The 13,927-nt window shown below is 29.1% G+C and overlaps 1 protein-coding gene across 1 annotated transcript in view; it reads right to left on the minus strand.

Moving 5' to 3' along the window:
* The window catches only part of LOC113376949 (ankyrin repeat and sterile alpha motif domain-containing protein 1B-like), a 66,533-nt gene that overhangs the window by 12,868 nt on the left and 39,738 nt on the right, over nucleotides 1-13,927 (minus strand). Inside the window, exons 10-14 of the mRNA XM_026617077.1 lie at nucleotides 2,178-2,348; nucleotides 1,477-1,731; nucleotides 1,314-1,414; nucleotides 972-1,214; nucleotides 752-898 (exon numbers count right to left, since the gene is read on the minus strand). Of these exons, the coding sequence (XP_026472862.1) occupies nucleotides 752-898; nucleotides 972-1,214; nucleotides 1,314-1,414; nucleotides 1,477-1,731; nucleotides 2,178-2,348 (917 nt within the window). The remainder of the gene's footprint in view (nucleotides 1-751; nucleotides 899-971; nucleotides 1,215-1,313; nucleotides 1,415-1,476; nucleotides 1,732-2,177; nucleotides 2,349-13,927) is intronic.

Below are 13,927 nucleotides of genomic sequence, written 5' to 3' on the forward strand. Positions count from 1 at the left end.
AAATAAAGGTGATTTTTGGGAATTTATATTAAAAAAACTACATTATCAATCATTTCAAAATTTTAGGAATATATTTATACATGTATTAAAAATACATAGTAACATTTTTGAAGAAAAAAATTTAATATTTTTTAAGTTATCGTCGATCTCCAACGGCGCGACAAAAAAAGCCCTTCACTGCTGCAGTGATTCCGGCCTTCTACATGAATGAAATTAAAAAAAAAATCTCGTTAAACTAGATAATATTGTCTGTAAAATGAACTATGATAAAGAAAAAAATCAAAAATTGACAAAATGACGGCGTTTTTTAAAAAAAAGTCGAATTTTACCCAAAATTTTGGTAGTTTTTAGACTGCCAAAATTCGATTTTTGATCCGATCAAAAAATCGATACTTCATTTTACGGAGAACTATATATAGAACATGTAAAAAAAATTTGATAGTGATCGAATCATTTGTTTTTGAGTAATCGCTGCAGCAAATTCGGAAAATGCTGTTTCGAGAAAAACGCGTTTAAAGATTAAGTGATCGTTATACTATATACTATATATATACTCTTTAAATGGCTGTAACTCAAAAACTATTTAAGATATCGATTTAAAATTTTGGTATGTTATTTTTAAAGGTATAACCTATCGAAATATGGAAGAATTGAAAATTCAATTTTTTGAAAATTTCACACTAGTTGTACCCCTTAATAAGTAAAGTCACGTTTTGTAGTAAAGTATGCAAAGATCATTATCCATAATTACCATTTGTGAAAGCTCTTGAGCGATTTCATCCATATTGGGTCCAGGAGGAGATTGTGTTCCAGACAGCGAATGTAATATCCGCTTTCGGTGACCAGTTTTTGCGATATCTAGCACAGCCGAAAGTTCTACTTCCCACACGCGCCCTATCTGTAAACAACAAAATAAACCAATCAGCAATTTTAATTTTATGCGAAACATGAATTCAAGAAAATATACTCACTCGTTCCATATCCGTGTACATATGTTTCCTAAACGTCTCAGCGTACTCTCCTAGTTTTATTGACTCTAACCAATTCTGCACAGCCATAGATGTACCGTTGTTATTTTCACTACTACTATTAGATGTTATTTTGATTGGAGGTGTAGGCTTTGGCAATTCGCTCACAGCTTTCATAAGCACTGCGATTTCTTCAGGATCCACGACACCCATTTCAAAAAGGTCTGCTTCTGATAAAAGTCCATTCTACAACAGAATAATAATATTTTTGTATAAACTTCATCGAATAATAATATTTTTGTATAAACTTCATCGTTAAATATGTTAGAATTAAGCATCACTTACCATGAATTCAACATTATCAAATCCAGAATCTATAAAATTACTTTCATATTTTTCCATTCCTAATCCTCTAAGCCACATACCTAATGGAGCAGGCGAGTTTCCTATAAAAATTAAACACTGGTTAGTAATACTGGTAATTGAAAATTAAATCATGAGAAAGTACCTGAAGAGATAAGAGGTGAAGGCAACGGAGTGGTCGGTTGTGAACCGATACCCAGCCTGCTTTGGAATTCTTTTTCTAATTCTGTAACAAATACAGACTCTCGTACTAAACCAGTGCCAAAAGAGGCCATAATTTCTGAGATTTTATTCCATTCTTCTTGTTCATCAAATGGACTCAACACAGATACTGTACGGTCTCCTCGTTGCTGGTCATTGCTATTCGTCGGCGTATGAGAGCGCTTTGAAGATTGGTCACCTGATAGAAAAGAGATTCGAAAAATATTTCAATGCATATTTAACAAAGCATTTTACGATCGTGAACAGGCATGTATAAGATTTGCATTGAATAGTAACATAGAATAACAATGCTTAATATTTAATTAAGCATTAATTATTAAAAAGTTTATGCGCGTTTACCGATATGCATAAAAAAATAAAACTGAATCGAAACATTGAACTAAACAAAGCTGAAGTTGATGTTGTAACTTAATGAAATATATATGCGACCATTACATACTGCAATGAAGTATGAAGTGGTGAAATTGTAATTATTATATTTTATGTATGGTCAGAAATGTGCATGGAAAATGGAATAAAACATCGGTTCTATTTTCTTGGTTTTCGATATTCCGAGGTAATGATTAATAGGAACAACTAGAGCATTTGCATTACGACGTTAGAACTGAAATTCTATAATATTACCTTTTCCATCTTTTTCTCCACCGGAATGTTCAGATGAGTCATCAGCTGACGGTTGATTTTGCGTCACATGTGTATTTTCGTAAACATGTTTAAGTTTTCTTAAAGTTTTTGGTCGTTCAGCTGGTACTGGGCAACGACTGTCCAGCGCCATCGTCGAACCCTTAAACAGACCTGTAAGTCAAAAAAATATATATATTACTAGATGTTATTAGTAAAATTTGTTTTTGAGTTTGAATTATGACTGAATAACTTTACTAACTTCATATATTTTAGTAGCAATACTAAAACGAAATCAGTCGAAAACAAGAGTATATACATATTGCAAATATGCTTATTAGATTATACAGTTGCTGGTTTAGTATAATCCAGGCGCAAATTATAGCAACACCTGGCCACTCTCACTAAAGAATTATATGATATGCTCATGTTTATGAGAGGTTTTAAAAATATACGATAGTAATAAATTTGTTGCGTATAATTTGAAAAAGTACACAAATTATTCAATAGGCTTTATTTTAAATGTTATCTTAATTTATATAACACATATAGCTTTAAGGGCAATTCTAAATAGGCGAGCCTATCTTCATAATTGATAGTAATGAGGTGTCAAAATGCTATGTAGGTTCGACTTTATAAGTAAAACGCCTGATCGCACACTAAATACATAGCTTTTTGATAGCTCTTTACTACCAATTCATGCAAAATCCAAAGAACCAAAGATAGGTCCGTGACATAGCGTTTCCATAACATTTCTATTTTTTCCGAAAATAGGCCCTTTAATTAAGGTAGATTTGGCTTGTTTTGAAAAACTTGTTTAACAAAGTAATATAATTCCAAAGCATAGCTTATGCAGAACTAAGGAACCGATTATGTTACCCTCCAGTTTTACACATGAACTGCAACGTCACTCGTATGTTATGGAGCTGGGTCAGAAACACCCTGTTATCTAAGATCGTTTTTTGACATTTGTTCGGTTTCTAGGTTAGATTATTAGAAAATTTTATTAAGAATTAAACATGACAATGGAACTGACCTACTCTATACGCTGAAATTGCGAGTGCCAATCTTGTAATTCTTTTAGCCGATTTCATTGACAATAAATACTTTTGACAAACACAAAAAATATTTGATTTAATCAAAGTTTTAACAGATTAATATTTGACAGCAACTTTTTACTTATTACGTAATTTATTAACAATACTTGAAACCGCTTAAGATAACTGTATATTCTATTGTTCAACCGCACGCAGCAATAATTTCAAGACGCAAGATGACAATAAAAGAACCGCAAGGTATTTCTCTAACTTTGGTTACATTTACTTGAAAATAGATAAACGTACTTTAATACATTCATGTGCGTCTCATTAGCATATTATATCCTATGTAAATTTTTTGTTGGTGCGAATAATTCATCGGTTGTGCATCGAAATCGTGCTTCACATATTGACGAGAGCCACTGTGCGAATTTACACAATCTGAGATAGTGGGAGAGCTATAACTAATAAAATTGATATGGTAATTTATTAAAAAAAGAAACTGTAGGAAGTTTATTGTTCATGTATAAAATATAATAACCTTTTTTCATATTAATATTTGGTTAATAAAATATGACTACAATTTGGCTTCAAAACCAGTTAAATCGTTTGAACCGTTTGCATTTGAATCTTGTACCATTTACTACATTCAAAATTAGTTTCAAGTATTATTATTTTAGAAAAGTACATGAAGCAAATTGATAAGTTTAAAACGAAGTCTGCTTCTTAAGATCATAAGATCATAAGTAATGTTATGTTATTGAGGCTTGTACAAAATCGATATAAAAGTTAAATTCAAAATAATGAATAAACCAAAAACGTTAGGAACTAGGAATATTCAATTAAATTTAATTGAAATTTGATGGACATCCATAAATACAATACAATAAAATGGATAAAATTTTGCACATTCACGGATAGAACACTTTTCTATATATTCTAGATAATCTAGTAATTTCTTGTGTAGTACCAATAGCATTTTAATTGCATTTGAATGAAAATAAAAATTTGACCATTTTCATTTTAGTGTAAATTTGTTCTTTTATTATTTTGGTTTCCTTTGACTTTTCATAAACTAAATACCAGTAACCGTACTATAAATGCAAAAATCCGGCACCGTAAGTCATTATTCAACGATGCCTGGCGAATGTTTAATAAAAATCCTATGTGCTCAGATTTGCAATCATTGTCTTGAAAATATTTTATACTTTAAATTATAGTAAAAACTTCAGTTACAAGTCCATGTTAGAAAGAAGCGAGCATATTTATGTAATTACTTATAAGTAATTTTCTCATTCTCATGCTATAAAAAATTCTGACATGTTTTGCTACATAGGAAAGAATAATTTTCTACACATGACGTTTTTCATATTCCGTACAAAGAGCAAACCGCCGATATAGCATGCAATGAAGATATATAATAATTTAAAATAAAAGCATTCGTAAAGAGACTCATATTCGCAGAATCTTTTACTGAAACGTCGATAATATTAATGATTTTCCACAATAAAATCTTATAAACCAAACTAATTTGAAAAATATATTATCATTTAAAAATACAGAGAACATATTCACTTACTTAATATTATATATACGTACGTACTTATATATTTGTTATAATATACCAATTTTTGGCCGCTTTAAAATAAAAATAAGAAATAAATTTCATTTTTAATTCTCTTATGAATCAAAATAAGGCTATCGAGACATATTGATTGATTTAATTAATTTTTATAATTATACCACTTCCCATAGCCGTATATTATTTTAAGGTGTTCGGCTGGACTATCAATTCTATCACCATGCAAAGTTTCATCAAAATCCAAGAAGAGTAAACCAGAGGTTCTCCTTATTAGATGTGAAAAATCTGATTACATGTAAGTAATACTACAACACCTAAAAATGCCGCTTGTCATTAAATGAAGAAGAGTAGCATTCAGATAATTAAATTATTAAATATTCAGCCGAAAAAAAAGAGCAACGTCAAAACAACTTACTTTGAAATCGACACCCAAATTACAAAGTAACAACGTATGGAACTTTTAGATTCAGTTTAATAACATAAGTAAGTAAAATTATTAAAAAAAAGTCGCATAATGTGTGGCATTCATTTTACATATCTATAAATACATTATGTCAATTCATGTAAATGGGTTAATGTATAAGAGCGTTGAAATAATATCGATATCGCATTAGCAAATCGTTTACTGCAATATGTATGAAAAACCTGTAAATGACTGTCGATTAGGCAATCACTCAACCGCGAAGCTAAATAAACTTGTCAAGCACAAAACATTTTACAGAAACACGTCGTAATTGATATAATTCTTTGTAAGAAACTGCACCGCTAAATAATTATCAAATAAACCGAGGGCTGAGGAATAATTGTTAATTCTAATTCTACACCTTAAAAAAAGAATCACAACAAACCAAATTTAGCCCGCTGGCTACAATAGTATTTTCCCCAGAAGTGACACTGCTGTACGAGCTAGCGAGCATTTTTTGCGCAATAATTCTGCATCATTATCAATAAAAACATATTTTAAAATTAAAAGTTACATTTGTAAAGAACTACAAATTACAATTACAAATTATAATTCTCAATAATTCAAGGTATTGAAGGAATGGTGGACACAATGGATGTCGTATATAGGCGACATTCGTACACAAAGTCGTCAAAGGATTAAAACTCGAAATGAATATTTAATTAGTTCAAAATCATATGGCAATTAAACTATATATAATTTCTATATTTTACTTTACGTATTTCGTTTTTTATATAGATCTATTTGTACAAAATTAGAGAATAGGTGTTTGCTGTCAATGAAACGTAATAAAAATAACATTCAAATCTATTTTGGAATCGTGTAGTAAAAAATAAAAATATAGCTAACAAAATACTAAAACACCAAAAACTTTTCTTGGAAAAGTAATAGAACCTTTAAATCTTTGTACAGAATCAATACCAGTATTATGTTACTATAAACTTCTTATTGCTATTTAGTCAATAATTAGTTTAACTCAAGGCTCTCTTGAACAATAAGGCAACTTTTTATCTTATTTTATATTTTAACTTCCCGTATAGTAATGGTCCAAAAATCTAAAATAAAAATGTTTGCAAATCTTCACGTTTCAGGAGTTTCTGAATATATTGGCATACTTAAAAAAAAAATGATGTACATCAACATTCAAAAAACATTCGATTCCTATTGATAGAGAGATATGCTGATTAGTATAAAAGCGTTGAAGTTTTTCGCAAAGGCAGGTCCAGCCGTTGAAGACATGAAGCAAAGAGTGCAGAAAATAGAAATCGAGTTTTTGAGCGAATGGAGTATCCGTTTTGCATGATCCAAAAAACATTTAATTTGTAATTATTGGAAAAGTGGTGATTAGCTTTTGACAAAGGTCCAGCTATTTTGAAGATACGGAGCTAAATGTGCAATACATGGCATTTTTTAAGAGAACTAAGCATTCGATTTGAATGATTCAGAAAACTTTCTGCTTGTGTTGACGAAACAATTGCTTTTCGAGGAAAAAGCAATCGATCATTTCGTTACGGTACGGAAAAATGCAGCAATTTGCCTTAAAGCACGATGCCATACACAGTTATTAAATAATTTACAAATAAAAACAAGCCCGTTTCCGCCCTCTATAGCCTGTTGTCGAGCAGTAGTGATATCAGTTTTCACTGGAAAATATAGATAGTAATATGTTTCCAAGTGAAAATAGCCATTACTTGGCTTTGAAACATCCAGTAAAAAGTCATCAGTATTAGAGTTATTCTAATAATATTTCATAAAAAAGATAGATCAGCCGTTGGGTTGTCACATTATTATGTTCTGATTGTTGTTAATAATGCAACATCACTTCGTCCTTAACTAGTTCCAATTTTTCAATCGATATGATTTGATTATAAAAGTGTTCAATTTTGTTTAGCTGTTATAAATCACTAAAGGAAGAAATAGACAAGAAGATAAGACAAACAACTTTAGACAAATTTTTCAAACCAGCAGCGCAAAATGATGGTGACAGTGATCTGTAGGTTTTAGTTGTTTCATTTTTATTTGGAAATTATGTAATGTTTTTGAAGTTTTTTTATTTTATGTAAAATTTATGTTCTTGTTAAATATGTTTATAATTTAAACAAAAAAAAAATAAAATGCATTTTGAATGATAAACCATATTATATATTTATTAAATTTGGAACCGATCCCATTGAATTTGTATGAATACGTATTAGAATAATTGATTCGTTATACGGCTTTTCGCTTTACGGCCAAGTTTCGGGGAACGTATCTAGGCCGTAAAGCGAGGCCCCAGTGTAATAAGTTTCATGTTGATATTATGATAGAAGATTATATATTTTATAACAAAATAATAATTAATTTTATTTATAAATCTTTAATCTTTGGGGAGACTAGGTCACTTTTTTGTGATCAGCGATAATTTTGGTAATTTACCAGTAAGCTGCGAAAAGTAAATTAATAGTAATTTCAACATTTGTCTACGTGTAAATACTAAAATACTGTCCCTTAAATACAATGGATTAGTCATGAAATCAGATCATACAAGAAGAGGGCGAGTGCCACAACCGCCCTCTTCTTATATGTCACAACCCTCAGGACGGTTGTGACAAGCATAAATATAGGTGAAAAGACAATAGCTATAAAACGTTTAAAGTTTATAACAGCTTTTATTGTCAGAAATATGTAATACAATACTACATAATCATATAGACAAAGCTTGTGAATATAATATAATAATTTATAACAAAACATAATTGCTTACGAAATCTTTGTGAAATCTTTTTTTGTCTTGTATTGAATTTTCCTTTCTTTTTTCTCTTCATCCGAAAAGAACAAGAAATACATGTCACAACCGTACCCACAAAACTTGTCACAATCGCAGCCAAAGCACACTTTTAAAAACAAATCATCGTTAGATCTATATAAAAAACAAAGTGAACTATCTGTATACAACTAACAATTATGGTTAAAAGATTTTTTTAAAATTTATTTGAACTGTTGTGATTAATATCTTACAAACTACGTTTGTTTTTATTATAGATGGCAACCCAAACAGTTGTCTCATATCTATGTGCTGAATTTTTATTATTACAATTACTGTAATAGTGATGCATTTAATTGGCGCAGCAATGCCGTATTAGGACTGTTTTCACTTGGAAACATATTGCTATCTATGTTTCCAAGTGAAAATCGTTGTCCCTGCTGCTTGACAACAGGCTGCTCAAAGTGGGTATAAAACCCGGGACCCCTGATCCAGGTCCAGTCGTTCTAGCCACTTACCTACGAGCGAGCCCATTAAAAGAATTTGAACATGAAAATTTTTTTTTGAAATATACTACATCTTTCACCCTTTGGACCCTACCACAAAATCAGTGTAGTTTAGCTGTTATGACTACCGTACCGTACCCGGTCTCCCCTATATGTTGTCTGCACTTTTTTATTACTGCACGGGCGTGCACCGACGTTTTGAATTCTTTTCATATATTATTGATAATATTTGTATTATATAATAAGGTACACGCATAAACGAGTAAAAACAATCCTTCATCCGTGTCGTATAATTTTTTCCTCTCAAGCAACTCCGAGCAATAACATAAGAAACATTGTATGCAATAAGTTATGGAGTTTCCTAGCCGTTTCTTGGGTGGGTGTTATGTCCTTAGTAAATACTTGGAAACATGACTAAAATATCGCTATATCATTGAAAATGAAAATCCCGATAGTTGCAAGTCCATAAAGTTTCGTCAACAATAATAATAATTTAGAGAAAAAAAATAGATAGATCATGTAAAGACAAATGTATAGACATGTATAGACAAGATACTATGGAAGAGTCTAATCTCTAACAAGTAATATCAGTAAAAGTTGAATTTATTATAATATAAAAAATATTATATTTATATATAATGTATAAATAAATATTTTGATAAAAGCGTATTCAATTTATAGAAATAATGAATATTTAGACGTTGTGACATATTAGCATTCGATTCCGATATAAATTTTCCATCAAAACAATTGTTTGAATTAACTAGACCATGAGATCATAACTTAAAACACTTACATGTAGATATTATGTAATGAAAGCAATTAATAATTATCATGTCGGTCGAAGACAATTAATATCTATGTACACATATAAGTTCAGAAAGGGTTATCACATGAAACAAAATAGAATTGGCAAATAATTTTAGCCTCCCACACGTTGGTTTGAAATCTGCATAATTCTAAATGCAGATCGTATAATATATAAGACATGGCAATTTCAAGACTAACATGCAATTTTCTACTAACACTAGTAAGAAAGCTATGAAAATATTGGTAATTTTTTAATTTGAAAATTTTCATATTCTAATAAAGTTGTAAAAATTACAACAAAGAATAAATTCAAATACTTTATTTCATTTCATTCGATAATTATGCCGTCATAAATTTAAATTAAAACTACTCAAAAATCGCAGATATTTCAATATTTTATAATTTTACTTGAATTAATATTTTTTTGCAAGTATAAAATTCATTGCAAATAGCACATATATAAAACCGCAAGAAAACGAAAACAATTTATCAAAATTTTTAGTTTTTTTTTGTCAGACAAATTTAAAACTCTAAATTACTGAAGGTTCCGAGATTCTCAATTTTGTTCCTGAATATGTAATTAGACCATGAGATCATAACTTAAAACACTTACATGTAGATATTATGTAATGAAAGCAATTAATAATTATCATGTCGGTCGAAGACAATTAATATCTATGTACACATATAAGTTCAGAAAGGGTTATCACATGAAACAAAATAGAATTGGCAAATAATTTTAGCCTCCCACACGTTGGTTTGAAATCTGCATAATTCTAAATGCAGATCGTATAATATATAAGACATGGCAATTTCAAGACTAACATGCAATTTTCTACTAACACTAGTAAGAAAGCTTTTAATTTGAAAATTTTCATATTCTAATAAAGTTGTAAAAATTACAACAAAGAATAAATTCAAATACTTTATTTCATTTCATTCGATAATTATGCCGTCATAAATTTAAATTAAAACTACTCAAAAATCGCAGATATTTCAATATTTTATAATTTTACTTGAATATTAAATATTTTTGCAAGTATAAAATTCATTGCAAATAGCACATATATAAAACCGCAAGAAAACGAAAACAATTTATCAAAATTTTTAGTTTTTTTTTGTCAGACAAATTTAAAACTCTAAAATTACTGAAGGTTCCGAGATTCTCAATTTTGTTCCTGAATATGTAATTTCTATAATTCCTTCCTCAATTTGAATGAAGTAAAACATAACCATTTCGATGCTTAATACTCTTGAAAACTGATTAAAATATAAATCTCCATGATAAATAATAACCATATAGCTGTATAACTTAATTATCTAAATTTCATAGAACTCATATAGTTTTTATCTCAGAACTGTCGAAATATATTTTAATACAATTTTACAGGTGCACATTTTAAATTAAGATCAGAAACCCTACAATAATATATAGATTCGGATATAAGATCTTCTAAAATATATAATATTGTAACAAAAATAAGCATTGTCGCCAAAGGGTTGCACAACCCTCAGTACAAAATAAATCCCCACACGCCTTTACTTGAATTGTAATATTAAATTATTAGTTATTGACACTTATTATTATTAATTCATTTATTTATAACAATTAGAATCGGATGGGTATTCTCTAAGTTACAGAGTTAAAATATAACACAGAAATTATAGTTGAAATAATATAGAAATAACATAAAAATAATAGTAAATGGTCATAAAATTAGCTGTTTAATGATTTTACAATGTACCAGTAATAGTTTAACATTACCAAAAGACCTTATTCTATCACAAAGTAGTCGCAAAGCAAAGAATACCTACGCGTTCTCATGGATGCAAATGTCACAACGAGAAATCGTTGCAAATCGCACTTATAAAACAACTGGAACCGTTTTCTAAAGAATACCACAAATCAGTTTACGACCGCTTCTGTGCAGTTAATAGAAAATTCTCTTTTACAAATCCGACATATTTACCAGAAATCAAAAATACATTTTGAAAAGATACAGTTTATATACCAATGTTAAAAATACTTTGTGTTAAAAATTTAAAGATGTCAAAACAGATTATTGAAAGAAATTTTAAATGCTCTAAAAATTGTGCCAAATTACTTAATCCATATAGACATATAATCCGAGATGATATAGTTCAGAAAAATACAAAAGCCACGAAAAGATTGAAAGAAAAGTTCATATATTCAATTCTGTCAATCTCAAGATTACTGACATTTTTCAAAGGATTTAAAACCCATTTTCCATTCTTGAAAATTTACTTGTTATCGAGTTGGGATAGGTGTATATATATGTGTGTTTGTATGTGCGTGTGTGTGTACTTATCAAAAAAATTATAATCACAATAATGAGTAATAATTATCATTTACTCCAGATATCATAAAAAAGATTGCCGATTACAAGCGATTGCTCGAAAATCCAAAAAGAGTTCAAATGAAAATTGAATTGTGTGCCAGACATTCGAAAATAGCTCCAACAAATAATCATATCAATAAGTCTTTTAATAGTCAAAAATACTGTATGAATAATCAATTAAACATTGCATTATTCAATAGTTAAATTAATTTTCTGTCAGAAATTGCATTTATCAATTGTATGGTTTCAGTATTGCATGGTATTACATTGTATTATCATGGTTTTACTTGCACAAGTCATTTTCTCTAAATATGATATTAATATTTATATAAACAAAGTACATAAAAACATATGTATAAATGCATACGTTCACTTAGTAGCGTGTTGGATTCACACGACAGGGATCCTTTGATCGAATCCTGTCAATGACTTAGAATTTATAAAAAAAATATGTGTAGTTAATGTGATATTAAATAAAATTGTATTTGTTAAGTAGAAATTGAATAAAAATTAAGAAAAATAGGAATTGCAAAATTCGAATAGCGAATTGTATTAAGAGTAAGAAAAAAATATATTAGAATTTGCTGATATTAAAAGAAGAATGAAGAAAAAAAATGGAATAAAGATAGAAGTTAAATAGAATTAGAAATTTGATATGAAAAAGGTAAAAATTGAAGAAAATAAGATGAAAAATTAGGAAGAATATAGATGTAAAGAAGAATATGATATAAAAATTAGTATAAAATGTGAATAAATAAAAATGCTGTGAGTGGCTAAATGCTCATAGTAAGCAAGACCAAATAATTTTTTTACAAAAAAAAATACATACATGCCACAGAAATATATTCATAAAGCAGACTGTAAAACTGACTTTATATCATAATTGTGAATACTTTGTTCCAAAATGTTACAAATATTTTTATGTGTAATTTCTTTGTTATTTTTATTCCATATACTTCCAACGTTAATAATTAAATTCAATCCTCAAAGTTTGCAAATAAGGCAAGATTTTGAAAGTTTCGCTTCCTCTGCTCTAATATAATATTTCATTATATATATAAGATGCATATGGGATCATTTACGCAACATCAAAAGTTATTACACCTATTAAATATATAAGTATCGCACAACAATGATAATTACAATTGATGTCATGACATCACCGAGTTCACACCTTATCTAAACGCTATAAAACGAATATCAATCGCGGGCATGTACTGGAAATCACATCGAGTAGATCACACCGGCTATTTATACAAATAAATTATTGCTTATTACATCAAATCCTGGTTTATAGGAAACCGGATGCAAGCTGAATTAAATGGTTCTAAATAGTCGGATATATCAAGCGTGGGCTAGATTAGCTTTTTATAGCCTTTACTGACGCAACAGATTGACCACTCCTAACATTATTTGGCAGTGGCGATAGAGAACGCAAGTGCTCTTTTGGATGCAGGTTTAATAATACTAATAGTCAGAGGTCTAGAAAGATGAGGAAGGTTGCATTTTATTATTATTTTTTTGAAAGTATTACAAAGTAGTAATAAATATCGGTTTACGTCTAAATTGTCACTCTATAATTTTGAAATAAGTAAAACTTATTAGCTGAAAGAAGTTGACTAATTTCGACAGAAGAAGAAACAAAAAAATATTATAATAATAGTGAAGTAATTAAGTAAATTAGAAAACGCAGTATTATAAATGTGGTTTCAGATTTTCTAATTTTTTCGTATTCGTGTCGCATTTATATAACTAATACTACTTTTATTAAATATAATAAACATTGAAGGAAAAAAATAGCTTTCCCCCCGTTTATGTTCCATAAATACATTACTTGAGACTAAGTGAAAGATCTTGAAAGATTTTTTGTTAGAAAATCAAAGACATTTTGCAAGGAACTACATATCTTCTGTAATGCATAGTCCATTATAATTAGTGACTTTTTGTCATCTTTTAAGCAGCATCACTATCCCACTTTCATAAAACTTCTGGTTTTTATTAGCAAAAAACTGAATCAGGTACAATTTGACATCATCATAATTCTTTCAAAGAGTTTTTGTATGATCGAAATTAAAAGTAATCAGAAGGTGCAAAATCAAAACTATATTGTTGGATGTGGCAAAACATCCCAACCAAGCTCCAATAATATCGCGAAAGATATGTGATATTAAAAATGGAATAAAAAACTACTTCGATTTGTCAATTCAGGCCGCTTTTATTCAACTACGTTATTTAAATTAGTTAGTTTTTCA

This window comes from Ctenocephalides felis, unplaced genomic scaffold (assembly GCF_003426905.1).
Source record: "Ctenocephalides felis isolate EL2017-DRISC unplaced genomic scaffold, ASM342690v1 CF-g0.4_SCAFFOLD_01886, whole genome shotgun sequence".
NCBI lineage: Eukaryota > Metazoa > Arthropoda > Insecta > Siphonaptera > Pulicidae > Ctenocephalides > Ctenocephalides felis.